At 43.7% G+C, this 15,343-nt stretch overlaps 1 protein-coding gene across 6 annotated transcripts in view; it reads right to left on the reverse strand.

The window, feature by feature from the left end:
- The window catches only part of LOC144682720 (protein furry homolog), a 520,809-nt gene that overhangs the window by 275,567 nt on the left and 229,899 nt on the right, over positions 1 to 15,343 (reverse strand). For all 6 annotated transcript variants that reach the window (XR_013577095.1, XM_078545350.1, XM_078545351.1 and 3 more), the window contains exon 16: positions 7,613 to 7,745. Coding sequence is in view for 5 of the 6 variants with exons in the window: in XM_078545350.1 (XP_078401476.1) it covers positions 7,613 to 7,745 (133 nt within the window). In the remaining variant the exon portion in view is untranslated. The remainder of the gene's footprint in view (positions 1 to 7,612; positions 7,746 to 15,343) is intronic.

Below are 15,343 nucleotides of genomic sequence, written 5' to 3' on the forward strand. Positions count from 1 at the left end.
CCTGCTTCTACCACCTCCTCTGGCAGCGAATTCCAGACACTCACTACCCTCTGCGTAAAAAACTTGCCTCGCACATCTCCTCTATAGTTTTCTCCTCTCACCTTAAACCTATGTCCCCTAGTAATTGACTCTTCCACCCTGGGAAAAAGCTTCTGACTATTTACTCTGTCCATGCCACTCATAATTTTGTAAACTTCTATCAAGTCGCCCCTCAATCTCCGTCGCTCTAGTGAGAACAATCCGAGTTTCTCCAACCTCTCCTCATAGCTGATAACCTCCAGACCAGGCAGCATCCTGGTAAACCTCCTCTGCACCCTCACCAAAGCCTCCATATCCTTCTGTTAATGTGGTGACCAGAATTGCATGCAATATTCCAAGTGTGGCCTAACCAAGGTTCTATACAGCTGCAGCATGACTTCCCAGCTTTTATACTCAATACCCCTACCAATGAAGGCAAGCATGCCATATGCCTTCCCTTCCTGATTACCTTATCCACCTGCGCTGCCACTTTCAGTGACCTGTGGACCTGTACACCCAGATCCCTCTGCCCGTCAATGCACTTAAGGATTCTGCCATTTACTGTATAATTCCTGCCTGTATTAGACCTTCCAAAATGCATTGCCTCGCATTTGTCCGGATTAAACTCCATCTACCATTTCTCCGCCCAAGTCTCCAACCGATCTATATCCCGTTGTATCCTTTGACAATCCTCTTCACTATCTGCAACTCCTCCAACCTTAGTGTCGTCTGCAAACTTACTAATTAGCCCAGTTACATTTTCCTCCAAATCATTTATGTATATTACAAACAGCAAAGGTCCCAGCACTGATCCCTGCGGAACACCACTAGTCACAGCTCTCCATTCAGAAAAGCACCCTTCCACTGCTACCCTCTGTCTTCCATGACCAAGCCCATTCTGTATCCATCTTGCCAGCTCACCTCTGATCCCGTGCGACGTTACCTTCTGTACCAGTCGGCCATGAGGGACCTTGTCAAAGGCCTTACTGAAATCCATGTACATAACATCCACTGCCCTTCCATCGTCGATCATCCTTGTCACTTCCTCGAAAAACTCGATCAAGTTAGTGAGACACGACCTCCCCTTCACAAAACCATGCTGGCTCTCACTAATTCATCCATTTGCTTCCGAATGATAGTAAATCCTGTCATGAAGAATCTTCTCCAATAATTTCCCTACCACTGATGTAAGGCTCACCGGCCTGTAATTTCCTCGGATTATCCCTGCTACCCTTCTTAAACAATGGAACAACACTGGCCATTCTCCAGTCCTCTGGGACCTCACCCGTAGCCAGTGAGGATACAAAGATTTCTGTCAAGGAAGAGACTTTGGAGTGCATGTCCACAGGTCCTTGAAGATAGCAGGGCAGGTAGACAAGACGTTCAAGAAAGCATTTGAAATGCTTTCCTTTACTGGGGAAGGTATTGTTTACAAAACCAGGGATGTAATGATGGAACTGTACAAAATGCTGGTTAGGCCACAGCTGGAATTTTGTGTACAGTTCTGGTCACCACATTATAGGAAGGGCATAATTGCTCTGGAGAGTGTGCAGAGGAGATTTACAAGAATGTTTCAGGGCTTGAAAACTGCAGCTATGAGGAGACATTGGATAGACTAGGGTTATTTTCCTTAGAACAGAGAAGGCTAAGGGGTGACCTAATTGAGGTGTACAAAATGATCAGGGGCCTAGATAGGGTAGATAGGAAAGACTTGTTTCCCAGAGCTGAGGGGTCAATTACCAGGGGACATAGATTTAAGGTGATTGGTAGAAGGATTAGAGGGGACATGAGGAAAAACTTTTTCATCCAGAGGATGGTGGACATCTGGAATTCACTGCCTAAGTTGGTGGTTGAGGCTGTACCAGGATCTGCATCTGAAGTGCTGTACCTGCAAGGCTATGGACCAGGTGCTGGAAAGTGGGATTAAAATGAGCAGCTAGTTTCTTTTTGGCCAGCGCAGACACGCTGGACTGAATGGCCTCTTTCTGAACATAACTTTTCTATGGTTCTACGGTTTCTATGGAGTGCAGCTGACAAACTGAGTGAAGGCTTGGAGTTTGGTGAGAGGGGAGTTCACTGAAGGGGGGGGGGGAGGAGTTGTTTGTTTCCTCTTTCTATCTTTCTCACTCCATAGAAATTGGTTCTTGCTCTACTACAGGGAAAGGAGCTAGCTGTTTGGTGAGTATCTGGTAAGTTCTATTACTGGTTAAGTTCTACTCTATCCCTAAGTTTTAAAATAGTACACATTTGGTGCTAGTTAATCAAATAGATAAGAAAGCAACATTAAATAAGTGATTAATATAATTAAGTAATTATTTAAAACACATTAAGGATGGCAGGACAGGTGGGTATCAAGGCTGCAGCATGTGGGAGCTCTGGATAACATTGTGATCCAGGGCAAAATAGTCTGCCAAAAGTGTTTACGGCTTGAGGAACTTAGGCTCAGAGTCATTGAGCTGGTGGCTGAACTGCTGCCTCTGTGACACATCGGGGAGGGGGAAAGTTACCTGGATACTTTATACCAGGAGACAGTTCACACCACTTAGGATAGGGTTTTCTGATTTGGTCAATGGCCAGGGACAGGAGGGTGTGGCTGCAAGTGAGGCAGGTAAGGGGACCCAGAAGGCAGGAGTGCGAGCCTCTGCAATTGACCAATAGGTTTGAAGTTCTCTTAGCTTGTTTGGATGAGAGCAGGGGCTCCAGGGCAGATGAGCAAATTGACCATAGCACCGTGGTACAGGAAGCCATCCAAGTGGGCGGAGGAAAAGGAATGTAGTGCTAGTAGGGGACAGTATAGTAAGGGGGATTGATAATGTTTTCTGTAACAAAGAGCGAGAGTCCAGACGGCTTTGTTGCCTATCCAGTGCCAGGGTTCAGGTCATCTGGAGAGGAACTTGCAGTGGGAGGGGGAGGATACAGTGGTCATGGTCCATGTAGGTACCAATGACATAGGCAGGATGAGGAAAGAGGCTCTGCATAGTCAGTATGACAAGGTAGGCACCAAATTAAGAAGCAGAACCTCAAAAGGTAATAATTTCTGGATTATTACCTGAGCCATGTGCAGACACGATGGGCTGAATGGCCTCCTTCTATGCTGTTAAAATTCTGTAATTTGGTGAAATTGGCACAGGATAAATAAGATTAGAGAAATTAATGCTTGGCTCAAAGACTGGTGTGGGAGAAGTGGGTTCTAGTTTGTGGGGCACTGGCACCAGGATTGGAAAAAGTGGGATCTGTACCATTGGAACAATTCACACCTGAAACATGTTGGGGCTGGTGCCCTCATGAGCCGCCTAACTAGGGAAGTAGAGAGAATTTTAAACTGAATAGTGGGGACAAGAGATCAAATTTGGGAAGATGTGGTAAACCAAAGAGTAGAAACAAGGCAAAGGAGACAGGTATTAATATGGGAAATGATAAACAGACTGACAGGAAGGGACAGAGAGTACAATTCTAACAGTAAATCAGCAGATAAGGCTAGACACTACAAAAATAATAAAAGGACAAACTAAGAGCTCTGTATCTAAACGCACGTAACATTCTAAACAAAACAGATGAACTGGTAGTGCAAATAGAAATAAATAAGTACAATCTGATAGCCATTACAGAGACATGGCTACAGGATGACATAGATTGGGACCTGAATATTGAATTAGGAAGGACAGGAAGTTACAAAAAGGTGGAGTGATGGCTCTGTTAATTAATGATGGTATTAGCACATTAGAAAGGGATGACCTAAGCTCAGTTCACCAGGATGTATAAGTGGTTTGGGTTGAGATGAGGAATGATAAAAACAAGAAGTCACTTGGGGGCGTGGTATACAAACCTCCTAATTGTAACTACACAGTGGGACAGAGTATAAAAGAAGAGATAATGGGAGCTTACCAGCAAGGTACACCAATATCATGGGGGGCGGGTTTTAATCTACATATAGACTGGAAAAATCAGATGGGCAAGGGTAGCGTAGATGAAGAGTTCATAGAATGTTTTCGGGATAGTTTCTTAGAACAGCACATTCTGGAGCCAACCAGAGAGCAGGCTATACTTGACCTGGTATTGAGCAACGGAATAGAATTAATTGATAACCTCCTAGTGAAGACACCCCTAGGTAGCAGCAATCATAATATGATTGAATTTTACATTCATTTTAAGGGAGAAACGAGTGTGTCCAAGACTAGTATTTTAAACTTAAATAAGGGCAATTATGAGGGCATAAAAACAAAGCTGGCTAAAGTGAACTGGCATTTAAAGGGATATTTCAGAATAAACAGAATATATACATTCCAATGAGAGAAAAATTCCAAGGGGAGGGCCCACCATCCGTGGTTAACTAAAAAAGTTAAACACAGTATCAAACTTAAAGATAAAGCATATAATTATGCAAAGACAGATGGCAGGCCAGAAGATTGGAAAGAATATAAAGAACAGCAAGGAATGACAAAAAAGTTAATAAGGAGGGAAAAATTAGAGTATGAGAGAAAGCTAGCTAGTAATATAAAGACATATAGTAAGAGTTTCCATAGGTATTTAAATAAGAAAAGTTAACAAAGTGAGCATTGGTCCTATAGAGAGTGTGTCTCAGGAATTGATAATGGAAAGTAGGGAGATTGCAGATGAATTAAACAGGTATTTTGCTTTGGTCTTCACTAGGAAGACACAAGTAACATCTGGAAATAGCTGTAAATCAGGAGATGGAAGGGAGGGAAGAACTCGGGGAAATTACAATCATCGAGGAAGTGGTATTGAGCAAATTGTTGGGGCTATGGGCTGACAAATCCCCAGGTCCAGATGGACTTCACCCCAAGGTCTTGAAAGAAGTGGCTATTGAGCTAGTTGATGCACTGGTTTTAATTTTCCAAAATTCCCTAGATTCAGGGAAGGTTGCATTATATTGGAAAATAGCAAATGTAACTCCTTTATTCAAAAAGGGAGGGAGACAGAAAGCAAGAAACTATAGGCTAGTTAGCCTAACACCTGTTATAGGGAAAATGTTAGAAGCTATTATTAAAGATGTTATAGCAAGGCACTTAGAAAAATTCAAGGCAATTAGGCAGAGTCAGCATGGCTTTGTAAAAGGGAAATCACATTTAACGAATTTATTGGAGTTCTTTGATGGACTCACATGTGCTGTGGATAAAGGGGAACCGGTGGATGTACTGTACTGAGATTTCCAGAGGGCATTTGATAAAGCGTCACATCAAAGGTTATTGCAGAAAATAAAGGCTCGTGGTGTAGGGGGTAACATATTGGCATGGATAGAAGATTGGTTAGCTAACAGGAAGTAGAGTTGGCATAAATGGGTCTTTTTCTGGTTGGCAGGATGTGACAAGTGGTGTGCCACAGGGATCAGTGCTGGGGCCTCAATTTTTTACAATTTATATAAATGATTTTGATGAAGGGACCGAAGGAATGGTTGCTAAATTTGCTGACGACACAAAGATAGGAGGAAAGTAAATTGTGAAGATGACGTATGTAGGCTCCAAAGTGGCACAGATAGGTTAAGTGGGTGGGCAAAGACCTGGCAAATGGGGTATAATGTGGGAAAACATAAAATCGTTCATTTTGGCAGGAAGGATAAAAAAGCTTATTATCTAAATGGTGAGAGATTACAGAGATCTGAGATTCAGGTGGACCCGGGTGTCCGAGTGCATGAATCACAAAAGGTTAGTATGCAGGTACAGTAGGTGATTAGGAAAGCTAATAGAATGTTCTCATTTATTGTGAGGGGAACTGATTACAAAAGTAGGGAGGTTATGCTTCAATTGTACAGGGTATTGGTGAGACCACACCTGGAGTATTGTGCACAGTACTGGTCCCCTTATTTAAAGAAAGCTGTAAATGCATTAGTAGCAGTTCCGAGAAGGTTTACTAGACTAATACCAGGAATGGGCGGATTGTCTTATGAGGAAGGGTTTGACAAGTTAGGCTTGTATCCACTGGAATTTAGAAGAGTAAGAGGCGACTTAATTGAAACCTTTAAGATCCTGAGGGGTCTTGACAGGGTGGATGTGCAGAGGATGTTTTCTCTTGTGGGAGAATCTAGAACTAGGGGGTCACAGTTTAAAAATAAGGGGTCACTCATTTAAAACAGAGATTAGGAGAAATTTTTTCTCCCTGAGGGCTGAGTGTCTTTGGAATTCTCTTCCTCAAAAGGCGGTGGAAGCAGAGTCTTTCAATATTTTTAAGGCAGAACTAGGTAGATTTTTGGCTAACAAGGGGGTGAAAGGTTATCGGGGATAGGCAGGAATGTGGGGTTGAGGTTACATTCAGATCAGGGTCTTATTGAATGGTGAAGCAGGCTTGAGGGGCCGAGTGGCCTACTCCTGCTCCTAATTCGTATTTTCACATGGATGTTATGCTCCATGCACACTCCACAAAATTTCAGGAGGCAGTCCGGCCAAAGGGAAGTCCCGCAAGAAAGTTCTTATTTCTTTTTGTAGCACCAAATTATCGGCAGAAACAGGGCGGTAAGTAAATCCCACCTTTTTGGGGGCACTACTAGCATGGAGAAGTCCTCAAAATGTCCCTAGTGTTCCTTTCCGTACGTGTAAAAATTGAGCAAAATAGTGTAAGCTGTCATATTTAATACTTGAAATATAATAAAATTGATACTGGAATTAAAAAAACACAAATGACTTCAGAAATGTTTCTGAATGTACATATAAATACATATTCTCAACGGATTAATTAACAGCCATTGTGAATATTTGTTTAATTTCCAAAAATCAATGGGAGATTAATGAATATCTGACTAAAGGCTAGGGTTCATCTCAGATTGAGAGATGAAGAACTGGATGGTAAATCAGTTTAGGCTCCACCTATATACTTCATGCCAAAGATTATAACACAACATTGAGAGGCCTGTGATCAGGTTCCTGTTAATTGTTTTGACTCAGAATAATGTATGGGTTTGGGTTTAAAGAGAGGAGAGTAAAGTTGCCTTCTTTGTAGGGTCACTTTATCGTTCAAATGAGGCATCTTCCACATACATTGAAACCCAATTTACAAATAGGGTGAATCACAGAGGACAGTCTCTAGGCGACTATGCTAAATGATATCATGGTATTACCCAAAGGACTTTGACATTTTCCCTGATGTACTTCTTTCTCCCAAGGGAGGGAAAATATGATAATAGACAATGTTGGCACACAGCAATTATGCGTAAAAAACGTCTCTAGAGACAAAGAGGGTAAGGATCTGGCTGCTATCTGTTACAGCTGTTAAGAGAAGAATTGCTTGTACAAGTCACTCAATTTTCAAATGCATTGTGCTGTTACAGACGATGACAGTAAGCTCTGGCCTATCTGCCACTTCTCTTTACTTTTCCCCACCCTTTTAAACTTCAACACCATGCAATTTTCCATTCTAATCACTAGTGCACTCCTTACAAATGTTCAAACCTGCACCTTAAACTGTGAGTATTTATACAAATAATTTGACCACAAAAATTGAGTGCTATTAGCATTTTATCATGGTTAAAATTTGCACCAGTTTTGAACCATTTGGAACTGATGTCCACCAGTACATAAAATCAGCCCCATCCTTTCACCATTAAATCAAAACAGAATTCTGTGTGAATTATATGCTTGCTTACGTGATCATGTCTTCAGGCTCTTTGTTCAATATCTGTGTATTGGTCAACATCATACAACGCCCAACTTCTTTGTCGAGGTGCCTTAAGATGCTATCTAGGGCTTTTCTTAGTTGTGGGTAGTACAGAGATATGCCTGTTGAGTTGAGAGCAAAATCTAACTTTCGAATAATTTTGACAGACTTCATTAACTTAAAGCATTGACTCTGAGTTTCCTTGTTACCTGCAGTACCTATACCATTGTTACACTACTAGAAAATTTTATTTTATTGCAATTCACTTCTAATGTACTGTTTAAACAGACGCAAATAGGTAGCTGGAAATGTGAACAATCTGGTTCAGCCTGAGACAGTGACGAAGGAGGGTGATGGAATTGATGCTGATGTGGCGCTGTTCAGCGAACTTGGTGTGACATCTGTGCAACCTCCCTGCAAGAAACATAACATTCCTGACTGACATGCTAGCTCACAGACTCAAGAGTGTGTTCCTCTTGTCTTCCACTTCTTCCTGGATTTGCTTCCAGGACCTATAATAAACTTGGTACATTATCAATTTTTCTTTATTTTTCCTCCAGTAGTGGGAAGACTGAAGCCATTATTTTGGTCCCATTTCCAAACTCCTTTCCTGAGCTACCAACTTCATCCCTCTCCTTGGCAACTGTCTGACACTAAACCAGAATACCTGACCTCGAGATGAGCTTCTGACCACTTATTTGTACCATCATCAAAACCAACAATTTCCACCACCGTAACTTCACCAAACTTTGCTCATGCCTTAGCTCATCTGCTGCTGAAACTCTCATTCATATATTTGTTACCTCTAGACTTGACTGTTCCAACTCACTCCTGGCTGATCTTCCGCAATCTCCCCTCTGTAACCTTGAGCCCATCCAAAACCCTGCTGCCCTTATCCTAACTTGCACCAAGTCCTGTTCATCTATCACTGGTGGGCTTGCTTACTGGCTTCTGGCCAAGCAACATCTTGATTTTAAAATTCCCATCACTGTTTTCAAATCCTTCCATGGTTTTGCGCCTTTTTATTTGTGTAACCTCCTCCAACCCCACAACTCTGCGCTCATCTAATTCTGGTCTCTTGAGCATCCCTGATTTTAATCACTCCATCAATGCTGGCCATGCCTTCAGTTGTCTAGGCCCTAAGCTCTGGAATTCCCTCCCCACACCTCTCCACCTATCTATCTCTCTTTCCACCTTTAAGACACTCCTTAAAAACTACCTGTTTGGTCAAGGTTTTGATGATCTAACCTAATATCTCCCACTGATTATCAACTCAGTCAGCTGATGTATCAGTATTCTTCCATGTTGAGCACTACTTGGAAGAAGCACTGAGGTTGACTATGGCACAGAATGTACTCTGGGTGGGGGGCTTCAATGCCCATCACCAAGAGTGGCTTGGTAGTACCACTACTGACCGAACTGGCTAAGTTCTGAAGGGCATATCTGCCAGACTGGGCCTGCAGCAGGCAATGAGGGAACTAGCAAAAGAGAAAACGATACTAGACTTTGTCCTCATCAATCTAGCTGTCATAGATGCATCTGTCCATGGCAGTATTGGTAGGTGAAAGACAGTGGAACAGCAATGGCAGGGGTTTCTGGGAGTAATTTGGGAGACACAGCAAAAATTCATCCCTAGGAAGAAGAAGCATACTAAAGGGAGGACGAGGCAACCATGGCTGACAAGGGAAGTCAGGGGCGGCATAAAAGCTAAAGAGAAAGCATACAATCCGGCGAAGAGCAGTGGGAAACCAGGGGATTGGGAAGCCTACAAAGACCAACAGAGGACAACTAAAAAAGAAATAAGGAGAGAGAAGATTAAATATGAGGGTAAACTAGCCAGTAATATAAAAGAAGATTGCAAGAGTTTTTTTTTTAGATCTATAAAGGGTAAGAGAGAGGCAAAAGTGGACATTGGGCCGCTGGAAAATGACGCTGGAGAAGTAGTAGTGGGGAACAAAGAAATGGCGGAGGAACTGAATAGATACTTTGCGTCAGTCTTCACAGTGGAAGACACGAGTGACATCCCCAAAGTTCAAGAGAGTCGGGGGGCAGAGGTGAGTATGGTGGCTATTACCAAGGAGAAGGTGCTAGGAAAACTGAAAGGTCTGAAGGTGGATAAATCACCTGGACCAGATGGATTACACCCCAGAGTTCTGAAGGAGATAGCTGAAGAGATAGTGGAGGCGTTAGTGGCGATCTTTCAGGAATCACTGGAGTCAGGGAGGGTCCCAGAGGACTGGAAAATCGCTAATGTAACCCCCCTGTTTAAGAAGGGAGTGAGGCAAAAGACGGGAAATTACAGGCCTGACCTCGGTCGTTGGTAAGATTTTAGAGTCCATTATTAAGGATGAGATTTCAGAATACTTGGAAGTGCATGGTAAAATCAGGCAAAGTCAGCATGGTTTCATCAAGGGGAAGTCATGCCTGACAAATCTGTTAGAATTCTTTGAGGAGGTAACGAGTAGGTTAGACAAAGGAGAGCCAATGGATGTTATCTACTTGGACTTCCAGAAGGCCTTTGACAAGGTGCCGCACAGGAGGCTGCTCAGTAAGATAAGAGCCCATGGTGTTAGAGGCAAGGTACTAGCATGGATAGAAGATTGGCTGTCTGGCATGAGGCAGAGAGTGGGAATAAGGGGGTCCTTCTCAGGATGGCGGACGGTGACTAGTGGAGTTCTGCAGGGGTCAGTGTTGGGACCACAACTTTTCACTTTATACGTTAATGATCTAGATGAAGGAACTGAGGGCATCCTGGCTAAGTTTTCAGATGATACAAAGATAGGTGGAGGGACAGGTAGTATTGAGGAGGCGGGGAGGCCGCAGAAGGATTTGGACAGGTTAGGAGAATGGGCAAAGAAGTGGCAGATGGAATACAACATGGAGAAGTGTGAGGTCACGCACTTTAGTAGGAAGAATAGAGGCATAGACTATTTTCTAAATGGGGAGAGAATTCAGAAATCTGGAGTGCAAAGGGACTTGGTAGTCCGAGTCCATGATTCTCTTAAGGTTAACTTGCAGGTTGAGTCGGTAGTTAGGAAGGCAAACGCAATGTTGGCATTTAGTTCGAGAGGACTAGAATATAAAAGCAGGGATGTGCTGCTGAGGCTTTATAAGGCTCTGGTCAGACCACATTTAGAATATTGTGAGCATTTTGGGCCCCATATCTCAGGAAGGATGTGCTGGCCCTGGAGAGGATCCAGAGGAGGTTCACGAGAATGATCCCAGGAATGAAAGGCTTAACATATGAGGAACGTTTGAGGACTCTGGGTTTATATTCGATGGAGTTTAGAAGGATGAGGGGGGATCTGATTGAAACTTACAGAATACTGAAAGGCCTGGATAGAGTGGATGTGGGGAAGATGTTTCCAATAGTAGGAGAGACTAGGACCCGAGGGCACAGCCTCAGAGTAAAGGGAAGACCTTTTAGAACAGAGATGAGGAGAAACTTCTTTAGCCAGAGAGTGGTGAATCTATGGAATTCATTGCCACAGAAAGCTGTGGAGGCCAGGTCATTGAGTGTATTTAAGACCGAGATAGATAGGTTCTTGATTGGTAAGGGGATCAAAGGTTACGGGGAAAAGGTGGGAGAATGGGGTTGAGAAACTTTTCAGCCATGATTCAATGGCGGAGCAGACTCGATGGGCTGAATGGCCTAATTTCTGCTCCTATGTCTTATGGTCTTATGGTGTGACCACTGCACGGTCCTTGTGAAGACAAAGTCCTGTCTCACACACTGAGCATAGCCTCCACCGTGTCACGTGGCACTAACACCTGGTGAAGCTACAACACAGGACGACTTGAATGCCAAACAGTGGAAGCAGCATGCAACAGACAGAGCTAAGGGATCCCACAACCAACAGATCAGATCTAAGCTCTGCTGTCCTTCCACATCCAGTAGTGAATGTTGGTGGACAATTAAACAACTAGAGGAGGAGGCTCCACAAATATCTCCATCCTCAGTGGTGGGGGAGCCCAGCACATCAGCAAAAGACAAGGCTGAAGCATTAGCAACCATCTTTAGCCAGAAGTGCCAGATGGATGACCAATTTTGGCCTCCTCCTGAGGTCCCCAGCATCATAGGTGCCAGTTTTCAGCCAATTCAATTCACTCCACGTGATATCAAGAAACGGCTGAAGGCACTGAATACTGCAAAGGCTATGGGCCCTGACAACATTCCGGGAATAGTACTGAAGGCTGTTCAGTAGCCAAGCTGCTCCAGTACAGATACAACACTGGTACCCACCTGGCAATCTGGAAAATTGTCCAGGTATGTACTGTTCACAAAAAGCATGACAAATCCGACCCAGCAAATTACTGCCACAACAGTTTATGCTCGATCATCAGCAAAATGATGGAAAGGGTCACTGACAGTACTATCAAGAGGCACTTACACAGCAATAACCTGCTCACTAATACTCAGCTTGTGTTTCATCAGGGCCACTTGGTTCCTGACTTCATTACAGCCTTGGACCAAACATGGACAAAAGAACTGAACTCAAGAGGAGAGATGAGAGTGACTGCCCCTGACATCAAGGCAGCATTTGACTGAGTGTGGCAACAAGGCACCCTGGCAAAATTGACATCAATGGAGATCAGGGGGAAATTCCACCATCTACCATGGTGGGATTTGAACCCATGCTCCAGAACATTAGCCTGGGCCTCTGGATTATCAGTCGAGTGACATTACCACTGTGCCACTATCACCTCAGTAAAATGTCCAATGTACCATTGCACAATGTTCAGTACCATTCCCAACTCCTCACATACTGAAACAGTTCATGCTCATATGCAGCAAGGTTTGGACAATATTCAGGCTTAGTCTGAAAAGTGGCAAGTAACATTCGTGTCAGAGTCTCAGGCAATGACCCATCTCCAGCAAGAGATAATATAATCATCTCCCCTTGACATTCAATGGCTTTAACTTCGTTGAATCTGCCGTTATCATGGGGATTACCATTGACCAGAAACTGAACTGGACCAGCTACCAATGGCTACAAGGTCAGACTTTCGCTCCTGGGTCGGATGCGCAGAGAGACAAGAATTCTTGGCTCTGTGAACCCGATCTTTAAATGGTCACCTACAGCTGGGATTTTCGTTCCGGGAGATGGGCTGGATTAGAAGTCGGGCTGCCTCCCCTGAAACGAGTGCGGAGGCTGCCGGTTGTGGAGGTAAGCTGGGTGGAAGCCTGCCTCCGTGCATCAGCGTTTTGTTGAATTAAGAAAAAGATTAAAACAAAAAACAGCCCTCTAGCCCTCACTCCACCCTCCCATAAACTCCCAGTGTTCCATCCATGCCAACCTAAGCTAAATTATGCCCCCCACCCACCTCCATGGCACCTCATAACCTGTATGCCAAACCATGCCCCTCTACCCACCCCCATGCCCCTCCATACTATCTATGCCACTCACATTCCCATAGCCCCTAATTGCCCCATGTCAATTTAGTGTCAACTCCTGTCAACCCATGCCCCCCACCCACCACCCTTCGCCCTTACTCGCCTCCAAGCCAACTCACCTAGTATCCTATGACAGTTCCATGACAGCACTGACTGCTCCTTGACAGCTTTGACAGTTCCATGACTGCTTTGATAGCTCCCTGGTAGCTTTGACGGTTCTAATGAGTTTATGCACTTTTTATGCACAATCACGTTTAATTTTAACAATCCCAAAGGGTGCCTTACCTCTCTCAAATGTATCTGGGGCCATATCCATAGGGCTACCTTACTTCTCCAAAGGGGTACCCTGGCTATCCAAACAAATCCACTAAGTTACCAAGTTCAGACCTGCTCTTACCTGGTCTAATCTGCACACTCCAGGTTTCACACTCCTGGCTACCAAAATCCCATGGCCCAACTCCAGACCCACCCCCACAAATATAGGAAGTGCCATGTTCATGGGTTGGACTTAAAATTTCCAGGGTCATCTGCCATTTTGATGGAGAGGCTCTCCAACATGGTGAAAATCTAGGTCTGGGAATTCTGATGCGAATAACTCACCCCCTGGCTCCCCAAAGCCTGTCCACCATCTACATGGCACAAGTCAGGAGTGTGATGGAATATTCTCCACTTGCCTGGATGACTGTGGCTCCAACAACACTCAACAAGCTCGACACCAACTAGGACAAAGTAGTTTACTTGATTAGCACCCTATCCACCACTTAAAATATTCACTTCTTCCACCACTGACGCACAGTGGCAGCAGTGTGTTCTATATAAAAGGTGCACTGCAGCAATTCACCAACACTCCCTCGACAGCTCTTTCCAAACTCATGACACTGACTATCTAGAAGGGCAAGGACAACAGATTTATGGGAACATCACCACCTACAAGTTCCCCTCCAATCCACACACCACCCTGACTTGGAACTATATCACCATTCCTTCACTACCGCTGGATCAAAGGCCAAGGACTCCCTTTCTAACACAACATGGACTCTAGAAGTTCAAGCAGGTGGCTCACCACCACCTTCTCAAGGAAAATTAGGGATGGGCAACAAATGTTGGTCTTACTGGTGATGCTCACATTCCATTAAAGAATAAAAAAAGTCTCAGTTTCATACTTTGCTTTATAATGCTCTTGTGAAGCATCTTGGGATCTTATATTACTTTAAAGGTGCTATATAAATTTAAGTAGTAGCTTTTGTTGTTGTTGGTACCATGTCATTTGCCCAGTGGGTAGAGCAGTACACTACTGCTCTTGGTGCTGTCCCAATGCACTGAAGATGATGATCAGAAATGCCCTGAAGGAGATTTCATTAAAATATGATGAGTAATATTCACTGCAGTAATCCTTTGCAGTCCCCAAGTGTTCTCTTAAAGAACGGAGTGGGCTGAAAAGACTTGAGCACTTCTATACTGAAGTTTCCTGAAGGCTAAGTCACTCTCACTAGTTTTAAACATGACTTACACCAGAACCAAGTGAATTGCAAAAGGTATACCATCAGGCTTAAGTAAAACTCCCTCTGGAAATGAATGGCAGATATAACATTTTTAAATATTGGTGTTTAGGTGGTATAACTAATATTAATAAAATTCTGGGCCATGGTCCTTGCTTCAGTCACTAATTTTAGAATGCAATCAACTGTCTCACAATGCCCTTTATAAAATAGTTTCTGCTGCTCCCTACCTTAAATCTTTTACATTTAATCTAATACCTATGTCCCTTCATTTTAGACACCTGAAACACTGGAAACTGAGGGCTGAAAATCAATATCATTGCACCTGTTTCTCACGCATAAATGAGGCTCAACATTGCCAGTGCAGAGGCCTACGCCCAGTCTGCAAAAGCAATCGGACCACTGCTAAATTGGTTGCGATTTTTTTTAGGTGGGTGCCTGAAATGAGCACAGTCCCCATTTCAATATATCATCGATTACAAATCCAGACTCTTAAATTTGTTAAGACTAGTTTAAGCTTGCGATGGCCTAACTAGCAGTTCTTTACCAGTAGTTCAGTTTACTCGTCTAACGTTTTCTGCCTGATGTTATCTTGATATTCCCCACACAGGAGGCCACTCAAAAAAAGGCCACAAAATCTTTTGGAAGTTTGTTTTAGTGAACTCGATTGGAACAGGTGTGTTTATTTCTGGGTCCATAAAACAATAATGTTGACTGTTGGACTGTACTCATACTCCACCATCCCCTATCGATTCCCTTCTCGCCCTGACCTGCAGACCTTAGAACCAGCTAAAATTGGTTACGCCCAGACAAGCCAGCTGTACTA

The sequence above is a fragment of the Cetorhinus maximus genome, chromosome 7 (genome assembly GCF_964194155.1).
Source record: "Cetorhinus maximus chromosome 7, sCetMax3.hap1.1, whole genome shotgun sequence".
Taxonomy (NCBI): Eukaryota; Metazoa; Chordata; class Chondrichthyes; order Lamniformes; family Cetorhinidae; genus Cetorhinus; species Cetorhinus maximus.